The sequence below is a fragment of the Pipistrellus kuhlii genome, unplaced genomic scaffold, assembly GCF_014108245.1.
Source record: "Pipistrellus kuhlii isolate mPipKuh1 unplaced genomic scaffold, mPipKuh1.p scaffold_m20_p_1, whole genome shotgun sequence".
Classification (NCBI taxonomy): Eukaryota; Metazoa; Chordata; class Mammalia; order Chiroptera; family Vespertilionidae; genus Pipistrellus; species Pipistrellus kuhlii.
In genome coordinates this window covers 73171287-73198880 of record NW_023425404.1, presented here as the reverse complement: position 1 = coordinate 73198880, position 27594 = coordinate 73171287, and the positions used below count along the sequence as shown (strand labels likewise).

At 38.9% G+C, this 27594-nt stretch overlaps 1 protein-coding gene across 4 annotated transcripts in view; it reads left to right on the top strand.

Moving 5' to 3' along the window:
- LOC118726663 overlaps positions 1–25052 on the top strand; it is a 29844-nt gene extending 4792 nt beyond the window's left edge. Inside the window, exons 2-8 of one of the 4 annotated variants that reach the window (XM_036451757.2) lie at positions 6838–6959; positions 9287–9425; positions 12490–12611; positions 14687–14797; positions 18487–18593; positions 22738–22828; positions 24733–25052. In XM_036451757.2, coding sequence (XP_036307650.1) covers positions 6838–6959; positions 9287–9425; positions 12490–12611; positions 14687–14797; positions 18487–18593; positions 22738–22828; positions 24733–24849 — 809 coding nt within the window. In that variant the 3' untranslated portion in view covers positions 24850–25052. Of the gene's footprint in view, positions 1–6837; positions 6960–9286; positions 9438–12489; positions 12692–14686; positions 14798–18486; positions 18594–22737; positions 22829–24732 lie in introns of all 4 variants that reach the window. The other 3 variants (XM_036451754.2, XM_036451756.2, XM_036451743.2) reach the window with 3 other exon arrangements.
- The last annotated feature ends 2542 nt before the right edge of the window (positions 25053–27594 follow it).

The following is a 27594-nucleotide window of genomic DNA, read 5'->3' as shown; positions in this document are numbered from 1 at the left end:
TAATTTATCTTTCTTGTTGAAAGTATTATATTGAATATATTAGGTCTAGTAATAATTAATGTCGTTTTCTAATACTTTTTTAAATCAAATTTATTTAAACAATACAACAAAATTTAATCAACAATATAGTTGCCGTTGTTTTCTACTACTTGTGCCCAACACTCAGGAAGCATTTTAATCCCTCTGTTGTAAAATTCTTGTGATTTTGATGCCAAAAATTCGGTCAATGCATTTTTGAGGCATTCTTCATTATTAAATTTTTTTCCAAGAAGAAAGTTTTGCAAAGAACGAAACAAATGGTAATCGGAAGGGGCAATATCAGGAGAATATGCAGGTTGAGGGAGAACTTCCCATTCCAACTGACGCAGTTTTTCAGCAGTGATTCTTGCAGTATGCGGTCGTGCGTTATCGTGGTGAAGAATTACGCCCTTCCGATTAATCAGCGCGGGTTCTTTTTCTCTTAAAGCTTGGGCTAACCTTTCCAATTGGGCACTATACACTGCACTTGTAATGGTTTGTTTAGATGGTAAAAGTTCATAATGAAGAATTCCTTTAAAATTCCACCAAACATACAACATCACTTTTTTCGCATGCAAGTCAGGTTTTGGCGTGGGCTGCGGAGCCTCATTTTTGTCCAACCATTGAGGCCGCCTTTTCAAATTAACATACAGCACCCATTCTTCATCTCCGGTAACAATTTGCTCTAAAAACGGCAAATGGTTTTGACTAGAGAGGAGCGAACTGCAAATTGTGACTCTTTGATTACGGTTGTTGTCGGTCAACTCATGAGGAACCCATTTTCCAAACTTTTGGACTTTGCCAAGTGCACCCAATTGATTGGAAATTGTTTTCTGTGAACAATTTAAAGTTGGGTAATTTGAGGATTTTGCACCAAAAGAGCTTGAAGAGCTTCTTGATCAAAATTGGACACACGGCCTCGACCACTCTTGTCATCTAACGAAAAATTTCCCTCGCGAAATTTCTCAAACCAACGCTGGCATTTTCTGGCGCTAACTGCATCTTGACCAAGAGCACTACAGATGTTTTTTGCAGCCTCACTTGCTTTTCTTCCTAATTGGAACTCGTAAAGCATGCAGTGCCGAATATGCTCTTCATCCGCCATCTTCTTAGCCCTAGTTTTGCAACAAAAACCAAACCAAACACAAACTTTTTCAAGCAAAACTTGTTAATTGCACTTCACACGTTCTGTAGATACCACGTGTTTGAAGGTTATGTCAATACAAGTCAACGCCAAGCAAGATTTTAAACGAATGTTTGAAAACGACATTAATTATTACTAGACCCGATATGTACCCTCTTTTGTCTCCTTTCCCCCTATTTACACCTTCCACTTTGCTTCTGTCCCCTTTTCTGGCCTTCCCTGCACTATTGTCTATGGGGTATGCATATATGCAGATATGTTCATTGGCTAATCTGGCCCCTACTCTCCCTACCCCCTGTTGAAATATGTCAGTCAATTGCATGCTTCCATGTCTCTTGATCTTTTTCATCTGTCAGTTTATTTTGTTCATTAGATTCCACATATGAGTGAGATCATGTGATACTTGTCCATCTTTGACTGGCTTATTTTGCTTAGCATAATACTCTCCAAGTCCTTCCATGCTGTTGAAGGATAAGAGATCCTTCTTTTTTTTTCCTTTTTATTTATTTTTTTATTTTTTATTTTAATAGCTGCATAAGTATTCCATTGTGTAAGTGTATCTGTTTTCTAATCCATTCATCTACTTATGGTTACTTGGACTGTTTCCAGATCTTAGCTATTGTAAATAACACTGCTATGAACATACAGTGCATATATTCCTTCTGATTGGTATTTCTAGCTTCTTAGGTATATTCCTAGAATTGAGATTACTGGATTAAATGGCAGTTCCATTTTTAATTTTTGGAGGAAACTCCACACTGTTTTCCGTAGTGGTTGTACCAACTTGCATTCCTACCAGCAATGAACTAGGGTTCCTTTTTCTCCACATCCTCGCCAGCACTTGTTTGTTGATTTATTTTTATTTTTATTTTTTTAATATATTTTATTGATTTTCCACAGAAAGGAAGGGAGAGGAATAGAGAGCTAGAAATGTCGACGAGAGAGAGACATTGCCAGCTGCCTCCTGCACACCCCCTACTGAGGATGTGCCTGGAACCAATGTGCATGCCCTTGACTGGAATCGAACCTAGGACCTTTCAGTCTGCAGACCGATGCTCTATCCACTGAGCCAAACCAGTTTCGGCTGTTGATTTATTGATGGTAGCCATTCTGGCAGGTATGAGGTGGTACCTCATTATCATTTTAATTTGCATTTCTCTGATAATTAGTGACTTTGAATATTTTTTCATATGTCTCTTGGCCATTTGCATTTCCTCTTTGGTGAAGTGTCTATTTAGGTCCTCTGCCCATCTTGTAATGTTTTTGTTTTGTTTTGTTTTGTTTTGTTTTTTGTCTTCCTTTTGTTGAGTTCCTGGGAATTTATTTTTTTTAAATTACTGCTTCAACTTCATCTGTTGTTATTGGACTATTTGGGTTTTCTGATTCCTCCTGATTCAGTTTTGGAAGATTGTGTTTTCCTGGGAATTTGTTCATTTTGTCCAGGTTGTCCAGCTTGTTGGCGTATAGTTGTTCATAGTATTTTCTTAAAAACCTTTGTATTTCTGTGGTGTTAGTTGTTAATTCACAACTTTCATTTCTGATTTTATTTATTTGGGTTCTTTCTCTTTGTTTCATGATAAGTCTGGCAAGAAGCTCATCAATCTTATCTTTTCAAAGAACCAGGTCTTGGATTTACTTACCTTTGGTATTGTTTTTTTAGTCTCTATGTCACTTATTCTGCTCTGATCTTTATTATTTCCTTCCTTCTGCTTACTCCGGGCTTTTTTTATTGTTCCATTTTTTAATTCCTTTTTTTTTGTTTTTGTTTTTGTTAAATTTCACCTGAGGTGGTTTTTTTCCAGTGATTTTTAGAGAGAGTGGAAGGGAGGGGTAGAGGCAGAGAAAGAGAAACATTGATGTGAAGTTGCCTCCTGCATGTGTTCCAACCAGGACTATGGATTGAACCTATAACCCAGGTATATGCCCTTGACTGGAATCAAACCCAGGACCCTTCAGTCCATGGTCTATCCACTGAGCCAAACCAGCTCTAATTCTTTTTAGTTGTAGTATTAAATAGTTTTATTAGAGCTTTTTCATGTTTTCTTGAGATAGGCCTGTAATGCTATGAACTTCCCTCTCTGGACTGCTTTTGCTTTTTCCAGTAAACTTTGGGGCGTTGTGTTCATTTTCATTTGCTTCCAGGAAGATTTTTATTTCTTGCTTGATATAATTGGTAAAACATTCATTGTTTAATAACCTGCTGATTAGTCTTAGCTGGTTTTGGCTCAGTGAATAGAGTGTTAGCCTGCAGACTGAAGGATCCCAGATTTCATTCTGGTGTAATGGGGTATCTTCCCATTTTTGTTGTTCCTCTAAATTTATTTGTATGTATTTTAAACTCCACCTCCCAGTCTTCATGGACTGGCCTTATGTAGTAAGTGGTGTGGAACCCAGTAGTGAAGTCTCTTAGATCTTGTTCCAGACCAAAGAAAAACTAAGCAATGCTTTTAGAGAAAAGGAGTAACACTGTTTATTTATGCCGGCAGACCCAGAGGAATAACCTCCCAAATCAGAGTAACGTAACATGCAGGGGGATTCTCTTTTATATCTCCCTGCTGTCTTTGTCTCGCAAATATGGATTATGCTTCCGGTCCTTTTTTCGGGCTTTGCAAGAAGGCCCCCAGGTGTTGGGGGTCTCCAGGCCATATTTGATGGTCTGGCCTGACGCCAGCATTAATAACCCTCCTTCCAGGGCAGTGCACTGTTCACAGTTTTATGGCCTCTGTAACAGGTTCTGCAAGACCAGTGTCTGGGAAAGAGGTAGTGACTTAATTATAGGTTATCAAGAATGTACACTGGGCTTGCTGGCATGGATTCAGATTGCTAGCCCCCTTCCCCCTAAATATCAGGATTACATTGGAATTAGTCTTTTAGCCTCCTCATCCTGAGGTGGGTGCTCTAGGAATGTCTCCTGTGTGAGTTTTTTGGGCTCTCCTGTTGTACTTGGGTCTTAAAGGTGGTTGTCCCATTTGTGGATGGAATCTTCGGTCAGGCTGGCTGGCTGGCTTTGTGGCTCAAGCCTGACCACCTTGTGCCAGCTGTTGTGCAGATGCTTACAGAATAGAACAAAACAACAAAACAAAACAAAAACATACACAAGAACCCTAAAACTATAACAAAAGCAACCACAAAAGAAGAGAAAATTAGGAAAGAGAAGAGAGAGCAAGACTGATAGAAGAAAAGAAATAAGAAGAAAATGAAACGTAAGGGCAGAGATGAAATAAAGAAAATAAAATTAAAGGATAGAGGAAGGAAAACACTATACTAGTAAAAGGAAGAAAACAGAAAAGAGAAAGAAAAAATTCAAAAGGGATATAGAGGAGAAAGCAGATAGACTAAAAATACAAAAAGAAAAAGATGAGAAAGTAGAAAAACTAAAGAATAGGGAAGAGAAAAATTAGATATGTGAAATAAAAATAGACTAAAATAATATCAAATCAATAAAGCAGAAAAGTAAGACAAAGGGGAAAAATGGAGTGGTGTTCATCTAACAGAATTTAGTGCCTCCTGGGTACTCCTTTTGGATCCTGTTCTTCTGATGACTGCATCTGACTGTGTGGCCCACCCTTTCTGGGCTTCCAGTGAGGTACTTAGGTGCTAAACACTGTCAGAAACCTTTTAATAGCTTCCCACAATCCACAGTTTGTGTCTGTCTCCGCAGGGGTCCAGCTGCACTGTGAGGCCTGTTTGGTAGCAGCACAGAGATGGGTCAGCAGGGTCAGCAAACCTCCCCAGGTTCCCACTTCTGCCCACCTTTGCCTGCCAGTCAGCGGTCATCGAAATCACTCAGAACCTGTTTCCGAAAGGGCTTTAGTTAGAATCGGGAGTACAGACGCCTGGGTCTCCTGTGATGGGGGATGCTGTTCAGATTTCAGGGAAAGAGGGACGGTGTGTTTCCCCACCCCAGAGCTGCTCCTTTGAGAGTGTCCCAGAATGTTCCTGCCCTCGCCTTCCCTGCCACACAGAAATCCCGTGTGCCGTCCAATGGTATCAGCTGGATACCGGTAGCTTCTTTCAGTTCCTCCCTGTGGGGGAAGCACCAGACAGGGTCCCAGGGTAGCGGGGTGGCCGGCCGCATCCCCAACCCAGTCACTGCGACTGTTCAAACCTGTAGGCTTGGCCTCTGCTGCTGCCTCCTCTGCAAAGGTTGAGGTGCAGGGTCTGGCAGGAAGGACTCCTGTGGGTGGGCAGGAGCTGAATCACCTAAGATGGGTTTTTTCCTTTTCCTCAGCTCTGGCTTCTGGGAGGAGCCAGTGCCTCTCAGGAAAAATGGCCCTTTCGGGTTTGGGAGGGTATTACTGAATGCAGGTTTCCCAGCTGCCACTTTTCCACATTTCCCCCAATGCTTCCCACCCCAGCCTCTCCTTAAGACCTTGAACCTTGAGTCCATGCCTCTCTCCACCAAAGCCTGGAGTAAGTAGCTGCAAATGAAAATCCTGTGCTCTGGGTTCAAAAACAAACAAAACGAAGAAATTAACCAAACCGAACTGAGACTGGCTGGTCTCCCTTGCAGCCAAAAGCCCTGTCGCCTTTCACGGCTGTATGTTACTTGAACACACAGCTCAGGTGACCAGGGAGACTGTATTACTGGGTCCTACAAGACACCTATACATAAGACCTCTCTTCCAGGATTGGGAGATGTAGCAGTTCTACCTAATACATAGGAACAAACACAGAGAGAAAGAGAGAGGAAGAAAAGAAAGAGGTAAAGAGGGAGAGAGAAAAAGAAAGAAATAGGGAAAGAGACAGAGGGAAGGAAGAAGGGAAAGAAGGAAAAAAAGAAATAACAAACATAACATACCATGATGTGAGAGAGAAAGATTGATCAGTTGCCCTGACTGGGGATCAAATATCCAACCGAGATGTGTGCCCTGACCAGGAAGTGAATCCTAGACCTGTTGGTGTGTGGGAGGAAGCTCCAATCAACTGTGAGACACTGGCCAGGTCTGGAATGAATCTTAACGCTATTTTTATTTTTCTAGAATTTATATTCAGCCTCCTTCTAGAAATAACTTTGAAACACCAGCTTAGATTGTACTATATACTAGAGGCCTGGTGCACAACATTTGTGCACTCAGTGCGTGGGGTGTCCCTCAGCCTGGCCTGTGTCCTTCAGCAATCCCTCAGTCCAGCCTGCATCCTTTAGCAGCCTGGGAGCTCCTCAAAGGGAGCGGGCCTGAGCTGTCAGTGGACGTCCTTAGCACTGCCACCGCAGCTGTGCTTGCCAGATGTCAGCCTGGCTTGTGGCTGAGCTGCGTCCCCTGTGGGAATGCACTGACCACCAGGGGGCAGCTCGGGCCCCTGGTGGTCAGTGTGCCTCATAGCGACCCGTTGTTCTGCAATTGGGTCAATTTGATATTACCCTTTTATTTTATAGGATAGGTGAGAAAAGAAAAAAAGATAAAAAACTTTCCTTCCCACATCACTTCAGAGAACTAACTAGTTCATCTTTATAAATCCCAGTGTTGCTCAAAGGGAAATTATTCAGAGAAAGAACCTTTGTGTGTAGGGACAGAGTGGTGTAGTGGAAAACAGCAGAACCTCTATTGAGAGGCACAATAAAGGCTGTTTCCTTGTGCTGCTATTGGCCTGCTTTCTAACTTCTCACTGATTTCTCCAGCTACCTGACTACAACCATAAAAGCTATTTTTTTTTTCTCTCCTTTTTTGTTCCAGGAGATTTTGATGAGTTCACTCACGATAATAATGACAGTATGTTGAAAAGCATAGCAGAAGATCTTCGGAATCTCTTACCTCTAGAAACTATGCTTTCCTCCGAACATCTAGCCCTCCAAAAAGTAAGTACATTATCATTAATTCACTCTTAGTGCTACTTGAGGATTCTCCAGTTCTTCCCTACCTGCATAGTCTCTCCAGACTGATAGTCCTGAATTCTGCTTTAAATAATTTTTTATATAGTGCTTTAACCATGTTCCCGATTCTTTTGAGTCTCCAAGCCCTCTGGCTTCCCAGTATTATTCATTCAACAGATATTTTTGGGGGGATATCTGTTTGCCAAGCAATCAACCTCCTTCCATAATCACAATCCAACAGTAATTGGTCCTGCCTATATAACTGTCCTGATTTTCTCTTCTCTGTTCCAATTCCATCACTTTTATCAATGGTGAAGTTTACTCTTGTTTCCTTCTCCTACTTTTGCATTGTACAGTTTTTGCTTATTCTTCTATTTGTTTATTCTTAGAATTAGTTCTCATTTATCTTCTCAAACAACCCCTAATTCAAGTCCCTTCAAATCCCTACTCCTGTGGGATTACAAATGCTATACATGTTGTTTCCTAAAGCAAAGCTAATGATGATAATCTCTTCTCCCACTGATCTGAAAATAGCAACCCTCCATATGGTTTTTCTAAGCAGAGGAACTAAATCCTGTAAATTTTTAACAGTATTGTGCACATTGTGAACAGTTAGCAAATCTTAGTGAGCATCTGCTCTTTCAAGTGGATTCTTAAAAGAGGAAAATAATGAGTATATTAAAACTGAGAGAAATATCTAATATAGTTGGATATTATTGACAAAACAGTCTTATTCGTATCATGGTATATCACAATACAGAAAAGGAGGAAAAAGTATTCATTGCATGTTAATGATCGACCCACAATTCCATATACTAATATGCTTTTTATTTTATTTATTTAATTTTCCTTTCCTTCTGGTCCTTGTGTATGTTCATACATTTACATACGTATAATATGGATTGTGTGTGTGTGTGTGTGTGTGTGTGTGTGTGTAGTTATAGATATAATTTTGTAGGTTTCCAAGAAGATAGGTTGATACTTTACCATAATCAGGTAGAAGGAATCAAACAAAAAAAATTTTTTGTAGTCACTTGCTGTTACCACTAGTATTAATAAAGGGCCATAATTTGTAACCATGAAGGTTTACTAACATTATTATTTGAACACTTTCCCTCTAAGCAAAGATTACTTGCTAAGAATTTTGATGGGTAAGTCATTGACATGGAAGACTCAGAAGAGTTGGTATTAGTTTCCATTCTGATTCCTCTTCCTAACTACTGTCATTTCTTTGAAGAAATCTCTCTCTGTATCAGTTTCTGTACTTGTAAAATATACTGCTTTGGATGGACAAGATGGTCTCAAAATACTCCTTTCAACTAAAATTGTATATATTTCTCATTGCCATGTTTTGCATAATTATAGGTCAAATAAAAAGTTGTCCACTAACAAAGTGACTCCCATTTGTGTAACTTAATTGAGACTCATTACCTGAATGAGCAGGTGAAATCCATCAAAGAATTGGGTGGCCAGGCGAGATGGGCACTTTTAATCTGGCATGGCGGAGTCATTTTGACAAGCACACCATGGGAGAAAGTGACGAGAGCTCAGCCTTAGACTGGCTTCCCATACTCACAGAGTGATTTCCCTGGTCAACAAAGCAGTACATGCATGTTAGAGTTACCTTTACCTTTTTTTTATGTTCTTTCATTTGTTTCCTTCCTTCAAATAAAGTAAATTGGTACCCTCACACCTCCCAAAAGTATCAGAAATAAAACAAAAGAAGAGCAGAGTTGCTGATGTAAGTGAAACTAGTCTTTCTGTGCCTTGTTGCTGGCAGAATTTTAGCATATAAACCACTGATATTTTGCCTTATCTACATATATAAAAGGCTAATATGCAAAGTGTACCCTTAGGAGTTTGACCGGGAGACTGGGGGTTTGATCACTCGCTATGACCACCAGGGAGCAGCACGAAATGAAGGAAAGTCCTGGCGGGCAGCCGGAAATAAGGTCCGAATCAGCCCTGATTGCCCGCTAGGCAGGCCTAGGGACTCTACCCTCAGGTGACCAGATAGCCCCGCTTTTGGCGGGACAGTCCCAATTTTTAACAATTGGTCCCATGTCCTACGGCATTTTTAAAAAGTCCCGATTTTTTGGAAAGATTCTTTCCAAATATTGGGACTTTTTTTTAAACCGCCAAGGGACGCGGGACCAATTGTTAAAAATCAGGACTGTCCCGGCCAAAAGTGGGACGATTTGATCACCTTACTCTACCCGTGCACGAATTTTGTGCACTGGGCCTCTAGGTTAGCAATAAAGAGAGATTTTTTTGTACTTTGTTTCTTTTGATGTGTTTCTTCTCTCTACCAGATACAGCAGCAGCCAGAACCCACAGTTCATGTGGATGCATTCCTTTATGATGAAGATGTTATTGATTCATTATGTGAGGAAGGAAAAATGAGCAGAAACTACTGTGTGGTGTGTGGCTCATACCAGACAGCACCTTTAGGTCAGTATTCAAATATGCAAACCTGCCAAAGCCTGTTTGGCTCAGTGGTAGAGCGTCAATCTGCGGACTGAAAGGTCCCAGGTTTGGTTCCTGTCAAGGGCATGTACATTGGTTGCGGGCACATCCCCAGTAGGGAGTGTGCAGGAGGCAGCTGGTCGATGTTTCGCTCTCATCGACGTTTCCAGCTCTCTCTCTCCCTTCCTCTCTGTAAAAAAATCAATAAAATATATTTAAAAAAAAAAAAAAAAAGTATGCAAACCTGATGACTGTGTGTGTACTTTTCCTTAAATGTCTTGAGTATACAAATTACTGACAGTCTTTCTATGTTTTCTGAAAGCAAAGGCCAACCCACAGCATAGCAATTACCAATTATTGCAGTTAGGGAGACTAAATAGAAATAGTCTAGGAAGCTAGGCATTTAATGTCTCCCAAGGGGGTATCTCTACTTTTCACAGAAACTGTTTAATCACCAGTGGCTTTGCAGGTCCAGAAACTAATCTTAAGTGACTGAGTACAGGACAACTGACTCATCCCTTCCATATTTAACAGAAATTTGAATATAAACCATATGCTGATTTATTTATAAGAGAAATATAGTTATATTAGTTTAATATAATCAAGGGGACTGAATGTTCTCCCTAAGAAAACATCTACTTGAGAAATACTGGTATTGTTGGATGAACAATATTGTTGAATGAACATGGACTCAGAGGACAATGATGGATAACCTTGAGAAAGAGTTTATTCAGGCCATGATTTTATCTAGTAGAGCATCTTCAGTATAACAGGAAACCAACTCCAGCAACAGGAGTTTTCCTGCATCTCTGCCCCTCAGATGCAGTACCTGAGTCCCAGATAGCAAACTAGACTGACTCCATGCTGCTACAGGGTAGCTCTTCTGTTAATATATTCTTGGTTCAAACTGGATATGATTGTCTAGGCTGTTACTTTAGACATGCTATTTCAATCTCCCCGGTACCTTAGATTTATTGCTTAGAGTGTTCTATTCTTCAGGTATGTTTCATTGTGCTTATATTACTGATCTTAGATAATATCATTCTCAAAAGTTTTCTGTTACCAAATTTGTAAAATGTTTCTAATAAAAATTCATTGTACCTGTGTTATAATTGGGGTTAAACATCCTGATTTACTGGTTTAAGGTTTGTTTATTTACTTATTTAAAATAGCGAGATATAGCAGGTGCCCGGCTAGCTCAGTCGGTAGAGCATGAGACTCTTAAAATAGCGAGATATATATATATATATATATATATATATATATATATATATATATATATTGATTTCAGAGAGGGATAGAGAGATAGAAACATCAATGATGAGAGAGAATCATTGATTAGCTGCCTCTTGCATGCTCCCCACTGGGGATCGAGCCTGCAACCTGGGCATGTGCCCTTGACCGGAATCGAACCTGGGACCCTTTAGCCTGCAGGCCGACGTTCTGTCCACTGAGCCAAACCAGCCAGAGCTAAGGTGTTTTTTTTAGATAGTTCTTTATGGGGTAAAGTCCTTTGGTTTCCATTGGAGGTAGTTGAAACTCTATTAGAAAAGGACTTAAGAACAATAGAGGGAAAACTAAAAAGTGAATTATAACTGTAACAGCATATAAGACCTGATTTTTCAAAATGTATAAAGGAGCTGTGTTCAACAAATAAAAATTTAAAGAATAGAATTCATTTTCCCACAAAATCAAGTTGTAAATAGTGACTGGGTATCCATATCCACCCAGATAACCATATGAATTTGAAAAAGCTATCACGATGTGGGGCTCCCCTTTCCTTTTTGACGGGACACTTATCTAGCTACTAATGATGACTCGCCCAGGGCAGAAGGACTAATGTGGCACAGATGATAGTCAAGGTGAGATCCTAGGGAGATAAGGACTGTGGTGTTCAAAGGCCCCCATTACTTCTGAGTTCTAGTCATACCCTTTATTTTTATCTAGCTGAGTAGGCTGCATGCTTCCATTTTCTTTGCCAAAGTGCATTAGTTATGACCAAAGTTTCTTTCCTTCTAGACCATTTTGTTACATAAAACATAACGTAGTGAGTTTTTGAGTTACCTTGGTTTCAGAATAAAAAGAAAACATACTCAGGCTGTCCCAGATATTTCATTATAGAAATAATGGAGTAAGAAAATGGGTAGGAAGCTAGAAATTATAGCAATTAAAGTGAAATAAGAACGGTTTTGGGAGTATCTTTTTAAAAATATATATTTTATTGATTTCTTTACGGAGATGAAGGGAGAGAGAGAGAGAGAGCTAGAAACATCGAGAGAGAAACGTCAACCAGCTGCCTCCTGCACACCCCCTACTGGGGATGTGCCCACAACCAACGTACATGCCCCTGACCGGAATCGAATCTGGGACCTTTCAGTCTACAGACCGACGCTCTACCACTGAGCCAAACCGGTTTCGGCAGTTTTGGGAGTATTTTAACCTCCTTCCATATTGCCTCCCTTCTGCACTCCAGGGCTGTCACATTACTCACCTCCATAGTGGTCATTCAATTGGTTATCTATTGTCTGTGCAGCAATGTGTGGCATTTCTGTGATTGGCTCTGGGGTAAGGTGAGAAAGCCAGATGGAATGGGAGTTAGGAAGCAGTCTCAACAAACAGCAGGTCATAGGGGAGAAAAGGAAATGAGGGGCACAGGGATAGGGCCAGGCAGCTGAGTAGCGGTTCCCTTAGAGACCTTTTAAAATGTCAGAGACTTTATATTTGTTCTTCTCCAATACAACTCAGAGTGAATGAGTAAGAAACTATCACATTAATTTTTTCTAAATAACGCCTGAATGGCTTTCATTGAGTAAGAAAAAAAAAATATGAAATACTCTACGTAATAAAAGCCTAATATGTAAATTGTCCCCTCGACCTGGAGTTCGACCAGAGGGCGGGGCCCACTGGCCAACCACAGGAAGGGAGGCCCATGCACTAATTTTGTGCACTGGGCCTCTAGTTCTTTATAAATACAGGTGAATGTTTAGAAATACAGAATTGAATTGTCAGTACCCAAGCAAAATTTATTCACTCTGTTCTAATTCTGCAGGATTTATTTCTCATTCCTTCTCTCTCGTGGAATTGAAGTTCATTTACCATCATGTGCTCCCTGATCTTTCGGGAAAGCTCTTGGTTGACGTCGGCTCCAGGCTTGGCTCAGTCCTTTATGGGGTAAAGTCCAGCTTACGGACATACTCAGCATTTGGAAAATACTTTCCTGCTAACAACAGTTTTGCCTGCCACCATCCAAGGTGACAGCTTGGTTTTATTTATTAGAGTTAACAATAATAAAATTAAAGTAATATATTGAGTTTGGAATTTCAAAGGCCAGCTCTCTGATTTCCTTTATTAGTTTGTCTCTATGACACAGATGAAGGAATATCAACAAAACAGAAGCAGTTAACTCTCACATACTTTGCTGCTTTGTAGTCACCTCTGCCCTTTTAACTGTTTTCCTTGTGCTGTGCTAAAATTCTATACTAGCATTTGTAAGAGCTCTTACAAAACTGACAAGTTAAAAAATATATATATATATATATATATATATATATATATATATATATATATATCAAAAAAAAATAAAGAATGAATGATGAGGGCAAGAAGGGAGCATCTCATAGAGTGGTAGAATTGAAGCATATGAAGGAAGTCAAGATCTTGAAGACATCACCAGGCTAATAAGACTCAGGGGACAGACAAAATAGAAATGTAATTGGTAGAACAACAAAACTTAGTGCTGTGGGACTTCCATTCATTTCCTGATGGACCACCACGACCAGCTTTGTAATTTACAGGTTTGAAATAAAAATGTGCGTCTGCTGTTCAACATGCAGGAGGACAAGGGCCATTAAAACAACAACAAAAACAAAACTGACAAGTTTATTTGACCTAAGAAATTGCCCAAGGCCGTAAGCAAGTTACCTAACACCTCTGGGCTTCAAGTTCCTGCCCTGTAAGTGAGCAAACAAAATGATATCCAAGGTCACATCTTACTCCAATTTTCTGTTATCCACAGTTTGAATGTAGACGTTTGTTTCTGAAATATCACTTGAATATGACTTTTTTAAAAACTTAAATTATGAGTATTTTTAATGTTCTTAAATGACTTAATCAAAAAACCGAAATGTGGTTTGTGGCTGTCATTAGCAGACATGTTAAAACATGTGGCCAACAGCAGCAGAGGCTCATGCCAGAACGGGCACTAGCAGTTCCCAGCATCATTGCTGGCCCTAAACAGAACAGTTAACTCTTCGGTGCTTCATTTACTGTTCAGTATTAAAACTTTATTCTGTAACTAGAAAAGATAGCCATAATGGAAAAGTACTAAATTGTCAAGTAGTTTTCTTTGGAGAACATTAGAGATTATGATTGTGTACCATATTTTGTCCACTGTTGTCCATTTGTTTGGTTTTTATTTGTTAAAAAATACAATATATAGCTGAAATATATTTTGAAATATTTGAAATAATTGGCTATGCAAGTGGGTAGCAGTATTAAGTAATTTAAATATATTGTCATTTTTCTTTTTATTAGGTCACCGATTCAGTCAACAAAAAATTTTTAATGCCTACATATGCTCTGTTGGACATATTCTAAAATACATGATGAGCTATAAATACAAATTTGGTTTACACTTAGGTGTTAGTTGATATAAAATAGTATTCAGAATATGACTTGACCTTTCCTTCCAGATATTGTTTTGCTATTGAAACCAAAATAGATACATAACAATATACAGTCAATTCTTGACTATCCTTGTTAACTAATTGGTCATTATTTTGTCAGAGTGCCAGGCTGACTTCCCTAAACCAAACAACATACCTCTGCAACCTTCCTCTGTTGTCAGGCTGCTTGATTTTCCAACTGTGGTCCCCACAGGTTCATTCCTTTCTTGCTTTTCCTGAAGCAACTTCCAAGAAATTACAGAAATAGGGTGTTAAATGGAGAATTTATATAGAATCACTTTTCTCATTTTCATTTCGTTGAGTGCGCAGTTTTATCAGAAAAAGTAAGAAATCAATCTTTTAAAATACAATTACTTTTAAATAATGGAAATTATTAAGTAATGGTAAAGAACTACAATCAAGTCTTGATCAGTAAGTCTTTAAGTTCTTAAAGTTGTAAGTTTCATATAAACTATCTTTACTTTATTGAATTCTATTTTATAAAGTTTGACTTTTTAAAGTAGAAGTAAACCATAATAAAAAGTTAATTCATTTGTATCCTAATATATTCTTATATTTTAGGGTTATCTATACAGTTCAGCATTGCAACTGTATGGAGTAGAATTGAATGGAGACTTTTGCCAATTGCAGGAAATGATCATAAAAAAATACCAGTTCACTGACAGAATAAAGGTACCCTTTCAAATATATATTTTGTTATTCATTGTAAAGCATTGTTTAGGCAATTTCTTCTGCATTGTAGTTGGAAAATCTTTTTTAATCTATTCTTAGTTGCTACTGAATAGAAACAGATTTGAGTTGGCTTAATATTTTAAAACATTAATAAAGGTTAATTATTATCATTATATTTCACTCACATATTTCTCTTCTCCCCAATTTTATTAGGAAGTGGGGTTTTTTCTTAGTTTGCTTCATATCAGCTATAATATTGCTAGTAGCATTTTTGAATCTCAAGATGTTGGTCAGAAGTGTATTTAACTAATCTCTGAATGTATAAAGTAAGCAAACAGGTTAAGTAATGCTCATAGCTCTTTATCTTCTGTTTCGTAAGCTTTCAGGAGGAATTGTGGGCCGCGAGGCTGCAGTGGGCACGTGGGTGGGTCTCGGTCCATCCTCTGTGTCCCTGCCCAGCCCCTCCTGCCATGGCCACCGGTCCCCTGTCTGCTGGCAGCCCTGCTCCCACCACCGCTGCTCCCACCACCGCTGCTCCCATATGCTAATAGTTCTGGCCCCGCTCTCACCTGCTGATGGTGCTGAGTGATTGGGGCTGATGCCAGCAGTGAGTGCGAGTGGGACCAGAAACCGTCAGTGGGTACAAGTGGTGGCTACTGCCCTAATCGCCCCTCAGGAGCAGAGGGAGGTGGGGAAGCCCTCAGAGGCTGATTAAGACCTGCGCTAGACACCTGTTGGAAGGTTCCCATTGTCTTCACTAGCGGAGAGGTGTGGACAAGGAGCCCAGAATGCTGGTGAACCTTGAGTTAGTTGAGACAATGGTAGCTGATGCAATTTCCCATCATGTAAATCCTTACTAATAAGAGTATCTGTTACTGGAATTGCTTGCCTGAAGGCTATTAAGTGTATCTCAAACTGAATAAAAGGATGCCAAGGCCTTGAGCTCAAGTGGAGTCCTTCCTCTTGCGTTGGGCTCCCACCTGGCCCCCCAATTTCCAAATTATTATTTCTTGTCTCTTCTCTGTCATTTGAGTGCACCCCTTCTTCAGAGCTCGAACCCTGAACCACGTGGGATGTGGGCCATCACAGGCACCAGCAGTGGGTGCAAGCAGCAGCTCAAGCACTGGCAGCAGGTGTGAGCCGGGCTGGCATCAGCAGTGGGTATGAGATCTGCTGCCCTGATCTCCCCTCAGGAGCATGGGAAGGTGGAGAAGCCCTGAGGGGCAATCGGGGCCAGCAGCTGCCGCTCACACCCACTGATGGCACCAAGAGATGGGGCTGGTCCCGGGCACCTGATAGCAGATGTGAGCAGCAGCTCCAGCACTGGTAGCAAGTGTGAGCAGGGCTGGCACTGGCAGCAGGTGCAAGCTCCGGGAGGGACTGCGGTGTGCAGGAGCAAAGAATTTTCAATAACCACCAGAGGCTCTCCCCAATGACAGCAAATTTCCCCCGACTTGATCTGGCACCCCCTCCTGAGAAGCAGTTTCTCTCTCTCCCTATTCCTCTCTTTCTAAAATCAATAAAGATGTCCTCAGGTGAGGATTAAAATAATAAAAATGAATAAATGAAATTAAAATTGTTTGCTTTGCTCTTGAGCAAATAAATGTTTCTTCTTGTTATATCACCTGTAGTCTATAAGACTTGATGATTGTGGCCTAAGTTAACTTTGTGAGGTATATAGTTTTTAAATAGTTTTGTTTGCTTTTTTGGACAGATAATATATTCTAGTGTATTTTATATATAAAGCCAGACAGGCCAATTAACATAGTGTATTAACATATTATAATTTATAAATTACTTTTATAGTTTTTATGGTCCTGTTTGATCTGAGTCAGGACAGATATTATTGTATTTTATTTATGAGGACCCTGACTACCTAAGTGTACAAACTTCATTGATGATGAAGCAAGAGTTTGATGACACAACCACTGATATAGTCTCCCCTTACTTGTGGGTTGTTTGTTCCAAGACCCCCACTGGATGCCTGAAATTTTGATAGTACCAAACTCTGTATATAGTGTTTTTTCCTGTACATATATACCTATGATAAAGTTTAATTTATAAATTAGGCACAAGAACTTAATAACAATCCTATATAATAAAAGCCTAATATGCAAATTGTCCCCTGGGGTGGTCGTTCAACTAAGAGACCAGGAGTTTGATCGGTCACTATGATGTGCGCTGACCACCAGGGGGCGGCACAGAACATGGTAGGCATTGGCCACGCGTCGCTGGCAGTGGGTGGCAGCGGAGGTGGTACCATTCCCAATGGGCCCTTATGGGAGCATTACTGCGATGGGATGGTGGAGCAGGTGAGCAAGTGGCACCAGGCCAAGGTGGGTGTGAGTGGAGGCCTAGGTGCTGCCCATGGCCCAGAGGTCAGCTGGGACCTGCCTTCCACACCAGATGCTTGCGCTTCAGTCACCTGCCAAGCCTAGGGACAACACCCATGCTCAAATTTCATGCACTAGTAACTAATAATAAAATAGAACAATTATATTTCAGTAAAAGATATGTGAATGGCATCTCTCTAGTAATTTTTATATTTTTCAGTCCAAACCATCTGTTACTTGCAGTAAATAGCTTGGTGTCACTTGTTTCAGGAATCCCTTGCTGAAGTCTTCGTATATGGTCAATGCTTTCTGACACAACACAGTACTGTCAATAGGAACACATTTTCTGCTATGTCTACTACCTACAAATATAGTGACTTTTCTTTATTAACTAACCACTCAACATGCACTGTAGCCCGTACTTTTTTGCAGTTTGAGATGCAATGCAAAACTAGCATGGATTTGTTTTTCTTCTTCACAATTTCATAGACAGATTTGTCTTTACCCTAGATCTTAGGAACCTCAACATAAAAGTTTTTCCTTTCCTTATTAAGTTGAGAACTTAAACTTTTTCAGAGGAAGCACTTTCTGGCTTCTCATTGTCATATCTGAATTGCTAGCATGACTACTCTTATACTTTGGGGCCATTATTTTTTTCAATTACCAAGAATTGTGCTTGGATAACCTCATTGGCTACGATATGCCCCTGTGCAAAGCTGGGGCCATTATTAATTAAATAAGGGGTTTCTTGAACACAAGCACTGTGATTCACTGGTTAACAGTTGATCTGTAACCAGATCAGCTACTCAGTGACCAGCGGGCGGGTCGCATATGCAGCGTGGATATGCTAGACAGAGTGATGATTCATGTCCGGGCAGGATGGAGTAGGACAGTGTGAGATTTCATCCTGCTATGTACAGTTCACAATTTAAAACTCACTATGAATGATATATTACTTGGATTTTCCATTTAACATTTTCAGACCATGGTTGCCCACTGGTAACTGACCCTGTGGAAAGCAAAAACACGGAAAAGGCGGTACCACTGTAGTGGAAAAAAGCTCTGAACTGGGAGTAAAAAGAGCAAACTTATGAATATGTAAATAATTATATCTAAACAAATAAATTTTCACAAGTTTATCATTCTTATTAGATATTATCTCCCTTAAGTGAAAGATGCCATTCATATATCTTTTACTGAAATATAATTGTAATATTAAATATACTGTACTTTCTACCATTTTAAGAATTAGGGTGAACTTCACATATTACTTCACAACATTATTGACCAATATATAGTTCTGTGATTGTATGCTATGGTATGTTTGTTCTCTTAAATGAACTCATTCTTATTTAGGTGCTTCATGCAGACATCTGTACCCAGGATTCACTTCTGCAAAATGCTGATGTTGTTATAATGAATAATGTCTTCGAATATTTTCTTGATGAGGCAGAACAGGCCAGGTATGTTATTTATTCAGACAAGAAGTCTGTTGTTATCCAGCAAAGTATGAAAAGGGATTGGTAAAGTAGAAGTGTTTTCATATTAAACTTTTTAAAAATGACCTCAACTGTTAGATTATATTAAAAAGGAAATATGTTCTGTATAAAATAAAAATAAACTGTCTAACTTTGTAAAGTATTGCATCTCATTTTATGCAGGTATGAAATTTTATGACCCAAGTATTTGCTTAGCCATCAGGGATGAAATAAGATATCACTTCCTAATGGGTCTTTACACAGAAAAAGTTGTTGTTTGGCTTTTAAAAAAATATGTCATGATGCTATCCTATCATAAAATGAATGGGAGTTAACTAGTGAATATAAAACGAGATATAAGAGTACTAACCAAAATTTTGATTATCAAACTTGAAAAATGTTTTCAAAGGATAATAAATAGAAGTTTATTTCAATATTCAAGCAATAGAAAAATTAGCAATCCTGCAATCACTTTTCTGCCACAATTTTTTGATTTTAGAGAAGAAGGGAAAGGAGAGAGAAGTAGAAACATCAATGATGAGAGAGAATCATTGATCAGCTGCCTTCTGCATGCCCCCTACTGGGGATCAAGACCGCCACCCAGGCATGTGCCCTTGGCCGAAATTGAACCTGGGACCCGCAGGCAGCTGCTCTGTCCATTGAGCCAAAGCAGCTAGGGCCTCTGCCACAATTTAATGCTTTGTGATCCATAAGGACCTATAGATTCCTCTGATTAGAAAATTTCTCTAGTCTGTAGTCTGAGACACTGACTTTATGGCTAAGAGGGCTTGCTGACTTCTTATTTATACTTTAGATACAGAAAAGCTCCTTTCCAGTGGTATGAAAGGGAATTACATAAATGTTTGAATTACCTGAGAGAAATAAAAGTGCATATAATAGAGACCATAAAGTTAATAATGAGTGGAATTCTGAATGGTTAAACTTATTTATTCTGTCCCTGACCAACTCACTCTCTCTCTCTCTCTCTCTCTCACACACACACACCACACACACACACACACACACACACATGCACATCCATAGCCATTACTAGTAGATTAAGGTCACTACAAAATTAATAGTTTAAGTAGTTTAAAAAGAAACTGCTTCGCCGAAGCTGGTTTGGCTCAATGGATAGAGCGTCGGCTTGGGGACTGAAGGGTCCCGGGTTCGATTCCAGTCAGGGGCATGTACCTTGGTTGCGGGCATATCCCCAGTGGGGGGTGTGCAAGAGGCAGCTGATCGATGACACTCTCTCATCGATGTTTCTAGCTCTCTGTCCCTCTCTCTTCCTCTCTGTACAAAATCAATAAAATATATTTAAAAAAAATAAATAAATAAAAAGAAACTGCTTCAACAGAAAGCTAATCATATGATCAAACTTCAGCCAGAATGAGGGGTAATTTTTTTGGTCACAGACTAAAGACCAGAAACACAATATGTGCAAAGTTATTTTAATTATAATGCCCTTAATTTCCAGTAGACAAAGTATGATTAGCTATTTATCTTTTTAAAAAAATATATTTTATTGATTTTTTACAGAGAGGAAGGGAGAGGGATAGAGAGTTAAAAAGAAACATCAATCTGCTGCCTCCCATACACCCTCTACTAGGGATGTGCCCACAACCAAGGTACATGCCCTTGACTGGAATCGAACCTGGGACCCTTTAGTCCAAAGGCCGATGCTTTATCCACTGAGCCAAACCGGTTAGGGCAAGCGTTTTATCTTTTTAAATTGATCAGTAGTCAAAACATTACATAATTGTTGGAAAGTGAAATATTACCAGGTTTATGTTGTATAAGAAGTTTTAAAACACCCTAAACTCTTTGGAGATTTATTATATAAAGATTTTGAATGCTGAGGAATGATGAAAGCTACTGCCGAACTTGATACTGGAAATACTGCATATTTGCATTATTTTCAAAACTCTCTTGGTGCATTTATTCACACGCTCTACATGATTCACTAAGTAGATATTGGCACCTGGTTAGTTCAGTTGTTTTTCCCGAATTAGTCTAGCACAGTGAATTCTAAATCTAGCTGGGTTTTATGACTCTCCTAGTTAATTATCTTATCTTCATCTTGAATGACAGTTCCCAGAAGAAAGGTTAGAAGATATGGTGAATCATTCTGATATTGGAATTGTTCTGACAAAACTGATCATTTACTCATTAATTCTATATTGTAGTAAGTAAAAGAGAATAGATGGCACAAAAGTAATTCATATAGCCTCCAGAGACTTTTAATCTTAATCAACATCTGAGGACAAGTGGAATGGTACCGCTGCTATAGGAGTTAGTGCGTAAAAGAAAACAGAAATATGTCATAATAATAGAAATGTGTCTTCAGGAAAGCTCAGGCTTTAGAATAAGTTAGATCTCATTACAGAGTAACACCCAGATTGTAAAGTAAGTATTGGTTTAAAAAGAGCCTGTAGCCCTGGCTGGCTCAGGTGATTGTTGTCCTATAACTGGTGAGAGTGTACACCTCTGAGAAGCTGGTCTGTGCTTCTCTCTCACATCGATTGTTTCTTTGTCTTTCCCTTTCTTTCTAAAATCAATAAAAATGTTTTAATAAATAAAATAAAATAAAGGTGCTCCTATGCTTTTAGTAGGTGAGACAGATATAACTACTACCATGACAGCTTATCAGAAATATTAAGTGCTATTTTGAGAGTCATGCCCAGTATACTTAGCTTCTTCATTCTTATCAAATAAACTTATAAAATGTCATTTTTAAGGAACCGCTGGAAAAAACACACAAAGCTCTAGCCCAACCATGGTGATATTTATTATCAAACACTGCTACATGATTTTAGATCTAGCCTGAGAAAAAAACATTTGTATCATTTTATCTATTTAACTCCAGAATGTACTAAACTTCATATCCATTGCTGTAACTGAAATAAGGGCAAATGACTCAGCTGCTCACCCGCCCCCTTGCAAGGGATGCACATCTCTGCTTTGCCTGACATCGGTCCCTAGTAGTGGGATGTACTTTCAAGATTCAGCGTAGAAACCCAGTTCATGTCTGCACTGAAGATAAATCAGTCCTGATCAGACACTGCCCTCTGACACACACCATGGCACATGGCTTTCCATCATGCTTTACACCTGGCTGGTCCCACTAAACTCGGGTGCCATATTATCCAGAAGTCTTTGCATTGAATATTTATGGCAACCAAATAAAGTATGATTTCACTTTTGATTTAGTGTTAGTTTGTGTGTGTTTTTTTATTTTTTTATTTTATTTTATTATTATTTTTTTAATATATTTTATTGATTTTGTACAGAGAGGAAGGGAGAGAGATAGAGAGTTAGAAACATCGATGAGAGAGAGTCATCAATCAGCTGCCTCTTGCACACCCCCTACTGGGGATATGCCCGCAACCAAGGTACATGCCCTTGACTGGAATCGAACCCGGGACCTTTCAGTCCCCAAGCCGACGCTCTATCCACTGAGCCGAACCGGTTTTGGCCTGTGGTGTTTTTTTAATGTATTTTATTAATTTTTTACAGAGAGGAAGAGAGAGGGATAGAGAGTTAGAAAAATTGATGAGAGAGAATCTTCGATCAGCTGCCTCCTGCACACTCCCCACTGGGAATGTGCCCACAACCAAGGTACAATATATGTCCTTGACTGGAATCAAACCTGAGACCTTTCAGTCCGCAGGCCAACACTGTATCCACTGAGCCAAACCGCTTTCAGCTAGTGTTAGTTTTTGCTTGGTGTTTGGTTCTACCTCTCAGCGCAGTTCCCTTAGCAGAACCATCTTTTGTTTCATACTTTGTAAGAAATTTAAGAGCCACTAACTGATGCAGCTTTAACTTCTGAATTGGTTCTGAAATTGAGTTTTGGCCTCACTCACAATGCCTTGTAATAGCTTAAATCACATAGCTCGATCTCCTTAAATCTTCTCAACTGTAACTTCACAATTTTCCCAGCACCTCTTCAGGAACTGAAGAATTGACCAATTTCTAGTATGTTGCTGCAGTCCTGTTTTCTGCAAGCAAACATTTTTGCTCATTTGAGATACCACTTGTGCTGCATTTCCTTTTGTCATCGGCATTTTAAAAAAAATTTCCAGTGTTTGGTAAAACCTGACATAATGCTTTTAATGTGTTACAGAGCCTGGGAATGTATCAGCCATAACGTAAGGAAGCAAGGCTCATTATTGGTGACAGTGCCAAGCCTTGAAGAGTCTCTCTCAGGTCTTCAGGTATGTAAGCCTTCCTCCCATTTTTATTGTCAAAACTTGTCTTCTACTTTTTCTGATAGCTGTTAACAATATTCTAGAAATGTTCTGTCTAAATATAGTGACAGGTGATAGGAAGAATAGCAAGAATTTATGGTTTGTAGTTGATTAACTGGCCTCAAGAGCCCTCAAGTTGCCATTCACATCTTGATACGACCTCCTTTGCTTCTCCACCCAATTTTCCCAGCTGTGGCATTATAGTTTTAGGATAACAAATGCTATTAAATGTTTGTTACGAGGCTTTAAACACCCACATCATAACTTTTTCCTTAGAACAAAAGGAACAGTTATCCAAGGTTATAGAATCAAATAGACTGGAGGCAGCTCAGTTTAGCCTCTAAGTCAGTTTGAAATCTTACACAAACCTCTCTTGCTCAGTCAGATTTTTCGTATAAAATAAAGCTGACATTTAATAATATGATTCAGCCCAATATATTGATCTCTATACAAAGGTTAATTAGTGTTTGTAAAGCTCTTTGAGATCCAAATGAAAAATAGTGTTTCTTAATAAATACAGTTTTATTCTTTTCTTTGGTCGTGCTTTCCTTATATATAAGCAGTGCCAAATTTAAGTATCTGTTGTTTTTTCCTTTAAAAAAATCTAAATAATCACCAATAATATCTTTTAAATTTTTTTGGTCAATCATCTAAATTACAAAAGTAATTCATGTTTGCCGTAATGGGGAAAGGAATCCATAGATACGTGAGGAGATGTTAGTCTCTGGTTTCCCCAACTCAACTCTTCCCCATGAGATCCTGCCTCCTGAGGGTGATCTTACCATCCTTTTCCATACTCATAGAAGCATGCTTTTAATTTTAGTATTTTTTATTGATTTTGAGAGAGAGAAAAATAAAATGAGAGAGAAACATCGATTGACTGCCTCCCGCACACATCCCAACCAGGGATTGAACCCACAACCTAGGCATGTGCCTTGACCAGGAATCCAACCTGTAACTTTCGGTGTATGGGTCAGTGCTCCAGCCAACTGAGCCACACCGGCCAGAGCAAAAACAAACCTTTTAAAATATGTGGTCTCCTGTTTGTAATTTCTACATATATTGAAATAATTCAGTTATTTTACCAAAATAACAACTTTTACACTAAATACATAAATCTGTCTAGACAACCATTGGAAATTACAAGAGCCCTTGTATATAAATTCTTGAATAATTTTATTGCTCTCATATTTAATGAAACTTCTTTAGACAGATTATTGGCTCCAGAATTTCTTTGTCATAGAAACTCATGTTTTCAATGTAAAGGGAAGGGCCTTATGGAAGGAGATCAGTCCTACTTACACAATCCCTTAGCAACAACACTGTTTACATGAGCAGTTTTCTGTGTATTCCCATTGTTTCAGAATTTTGTTTAAATGTAATGATGATTAAATTATGTACATTAAAACAATTACTATTTTCTTTATTCTTTAAAATTTCAAAATCTCAAAGTTAATTAAATTCCTGAATCCATAGACCATTTCGTACAACAAAAACTGTTCATATGAATAAGAAAAAGAAAAGAATTGTCCATGTAGCACAATGTAGATCTTAATCCTGCTCATTGTAATAAAAATCTGTTGTGTTGCCTGGCTAGTATGGCTCAGGGGTTGAGCCAGGAGGTCACGGTTCGATTCCTGGTCAGGGCACATGCCTGGTTGCAGGCTTAATCCACAGTGGGGGGCATGCAGGAAGCAGCCGATCAGTGATTCTCTCTGACATTGATGTTTCTCTATCTTCCTCTTTGAAATCAATAAAAAAAAATACTTAAAAAAAATCTTTTGTGTTTAGTAACTTAGTCATGATTTCTTTTAGAAAATAGGATTATTCTGTAATTTTCCTGTTTGTTTATAATCTTTTTTTTTTTCCAGGTTAGTATACAGTTATCTTCCTGGGTTGAAGAGATACCACTGAACTATAATGTATATCCAGAAAAGGATACTAACAGGGAAGCTTTTGAACAAATACATTTGTATAAGATTCTCTAGCACTAAAATAGTCCTATCACAGTATAATGGTTTTTGAGTATATTACAAAATAACGAAAAGAAACGTAACCCCAATACCCTAACACATATTTTTGTGTATATTCCTTTCTAGTCTTTGTACATATGTTCACATATTTATAAATAGTTGCATTTGTATATTTGCAACTTTGATTTGTGTGATAATTTAATAAAAATACTTATCTGGAATTTTTTTTGTTTTCCTATAGTTTCTTTTATTCTGTTACTAATATAAATATGTCTTACTTTAGTCACTAACTCTGTATACCAAGTCTAGATATAGAGGGGGGAAAAGATTAGTAGTAGTTTCTATTAAGAGAAGTGTGAAGAGTAAGATAAGTTACATTGTATTCTAATTATTAAATCTCTGTTCTGTCAGATTCCTCATATACAGTTTTATCTGAAGAGTCTAGCATAGTTGCTAGGGAATTGAACCCAGGACCCTTCAGTCTGTAGACTGATGCTCTATCCACTACCCTCGTACTAATGAGAACGTAGAATTAGGCGCAGCTAAGCACGGTGCAGTGCATATCCCCACCAAACTCCGGCGCAACGCGTACCCCCACCAAACTCTTCCCGTACCCCTGGGGTACGCGTACCACACTTTGGGAAACACTGCGTAAGCCAAACAGGCTAGGGCCAACCTTTGCTCTTTTGGATACACCTTCCCCTTCTCCTCCTGCTGCTTCTACTTATCAGCTGAACCTAACTGACACTTGTGTTCGGGTGCTCTGGGATGAACACGGAATTTCACTGAGTGTCAACCACGAACCAGGAGGTCACAGCTCAATTCCTAGGCAGGGCAAATGCTCAGATTTCGGGCTCAATCCACAGAAGGAAGTGTGCAGGAGGCAGTTGATTGATAATTCTCTCTCATCACTGATGTTTCCATCTCTCTGTCACTTTCTCTCTCTGAAATCAATAAAAACATTAACACCAACAAAAACTCGAACACTTAACTAGTTCTAGTAATCTCATATTTAGTATTCTACTTAAATTATTTTTTAAAAATTAAACTAACACACTGCCCAGACAGCAATGTAGCTTCACACTTTTATAAACTTGCACTGAAACACTGCAAAATGTACGTCGTACCTATGACTCTTAAGTTTATACTGCGTGATACAAGTTATTTTCCCAAAGTACAAGACACGGGGGCTCATGATTCTGGCAGATATTTTCAATGTTTAAAAAGCATGAAAAATAAATAAAAAAGCAAGTAAAAAAAATTAAACTAACACATATTTTGTAATTGTAGAACCTTTGGAGATCTAGCTGTTGAAAGGACTTGTTGATGTGTTTTTTAAAATTATCTGCCAATGAAAAAGAATTTGCAATAGCAGTCAGTTTTAACTTTCAAAAGAAAGTTATTGGTCAATAGCTAAACCAAATGCTAAAAATAAAAATAGATGTTTGGAACTTTACTGTTGATATTAATAAATTGAATATTTAGGGTTGGATAATAGTTAATATCAGAATAAATGCTGGAATTCCAATAATTTCTTATTCATACAGGCATTCTAACTCATTAAACTTAAATAATGTTTATAATTTATTGGTTTGAGAGAGAGGAGGGAAGAGAGAGAGAGAGAAGAAAAAACGTCGATATGTTGCTCCACTTATCTATGCATTCATTGGTTGATTCTTATATGTGCCCTGATTGGGGATCAAACCCACAACTTTGGCGTATCAGGATAAAATTAAAACCAACCATGCTAGTCACCCAAAAGTTGTTAGGAAGTGACTAACAACTTCTGGCATCTCTCAGTAATAATTGATGGATGTTTCTTGGAAGTTATGCAGATTTTGGGAAAAAATTTCCGGAAAAGGAGAAAAATTACAAGTATTCATAAATAGCTTCTAGCTGTTAGTTATGTGATTACCGTATTTTTCGGACCATAAGACGCACTTTTTTTCCCCCAGAAGTGGGGGGGAAAAGTCGCTGCGTCTTCTGGTCCAAATATAGCCTACACATATACTTTAAAAAAAAAGTTTTTTTACTTGCCCGGCTCTGTGTGGTCTCTGTGCTTGCCCGGCTCTAAAATGGTTCTAAATGCTGCTGTTTACTTTACAGGGTTGATTACATGTGTTTATGACTGTGATGTTGGGTTTTAATGCACATAAAATATTTTAGGACACTATTTGTTTCAGAATCTTTTTTTTCTTCATTTCCCTTCTCTAAAAACTGGTGCATCTTATGGTCCGGAGCGTCTTATGGTCCGAAAAATACGGTATTTTATACATAACTAGAGGCCCTGTGCACAGATTCATGCACTGGTGGGGGTCCCTTGGCCTGGCCTGCAGGGATTGGGCCAAAACTAGTCCTCCAACATCCCACCAAGGGTTTCAGATTGTGAGAGGGTGCAGGCCAGGCCGAGGGACACCACTGGTGCACGACTGGGGCCAGGGAGGGACTGCAGGAGGGCTCCAAGGCATGTCCAGTTCCCCTCGCCCAATTCTGATTGGTCACACTTTAGCAGCAAGCTAACCTACTGGTCAGAGCATCTGCCCCCTGATGGTCAGTGTGCGTCATAGCAACTGGTCAAAAGGTCAGACATTTAGCATATTAGGCTTTTATTATATGGGATTAAATGTATTGGTTTATTGTGATAACATATTCAGACACCTAAAGTTCACATACAACAAACAATACTAACTGTAGCAAATAGAGCATTACATAAAATACATATTCATCCATGAAAAAAATGAGTTTATTAGCAATATGGCA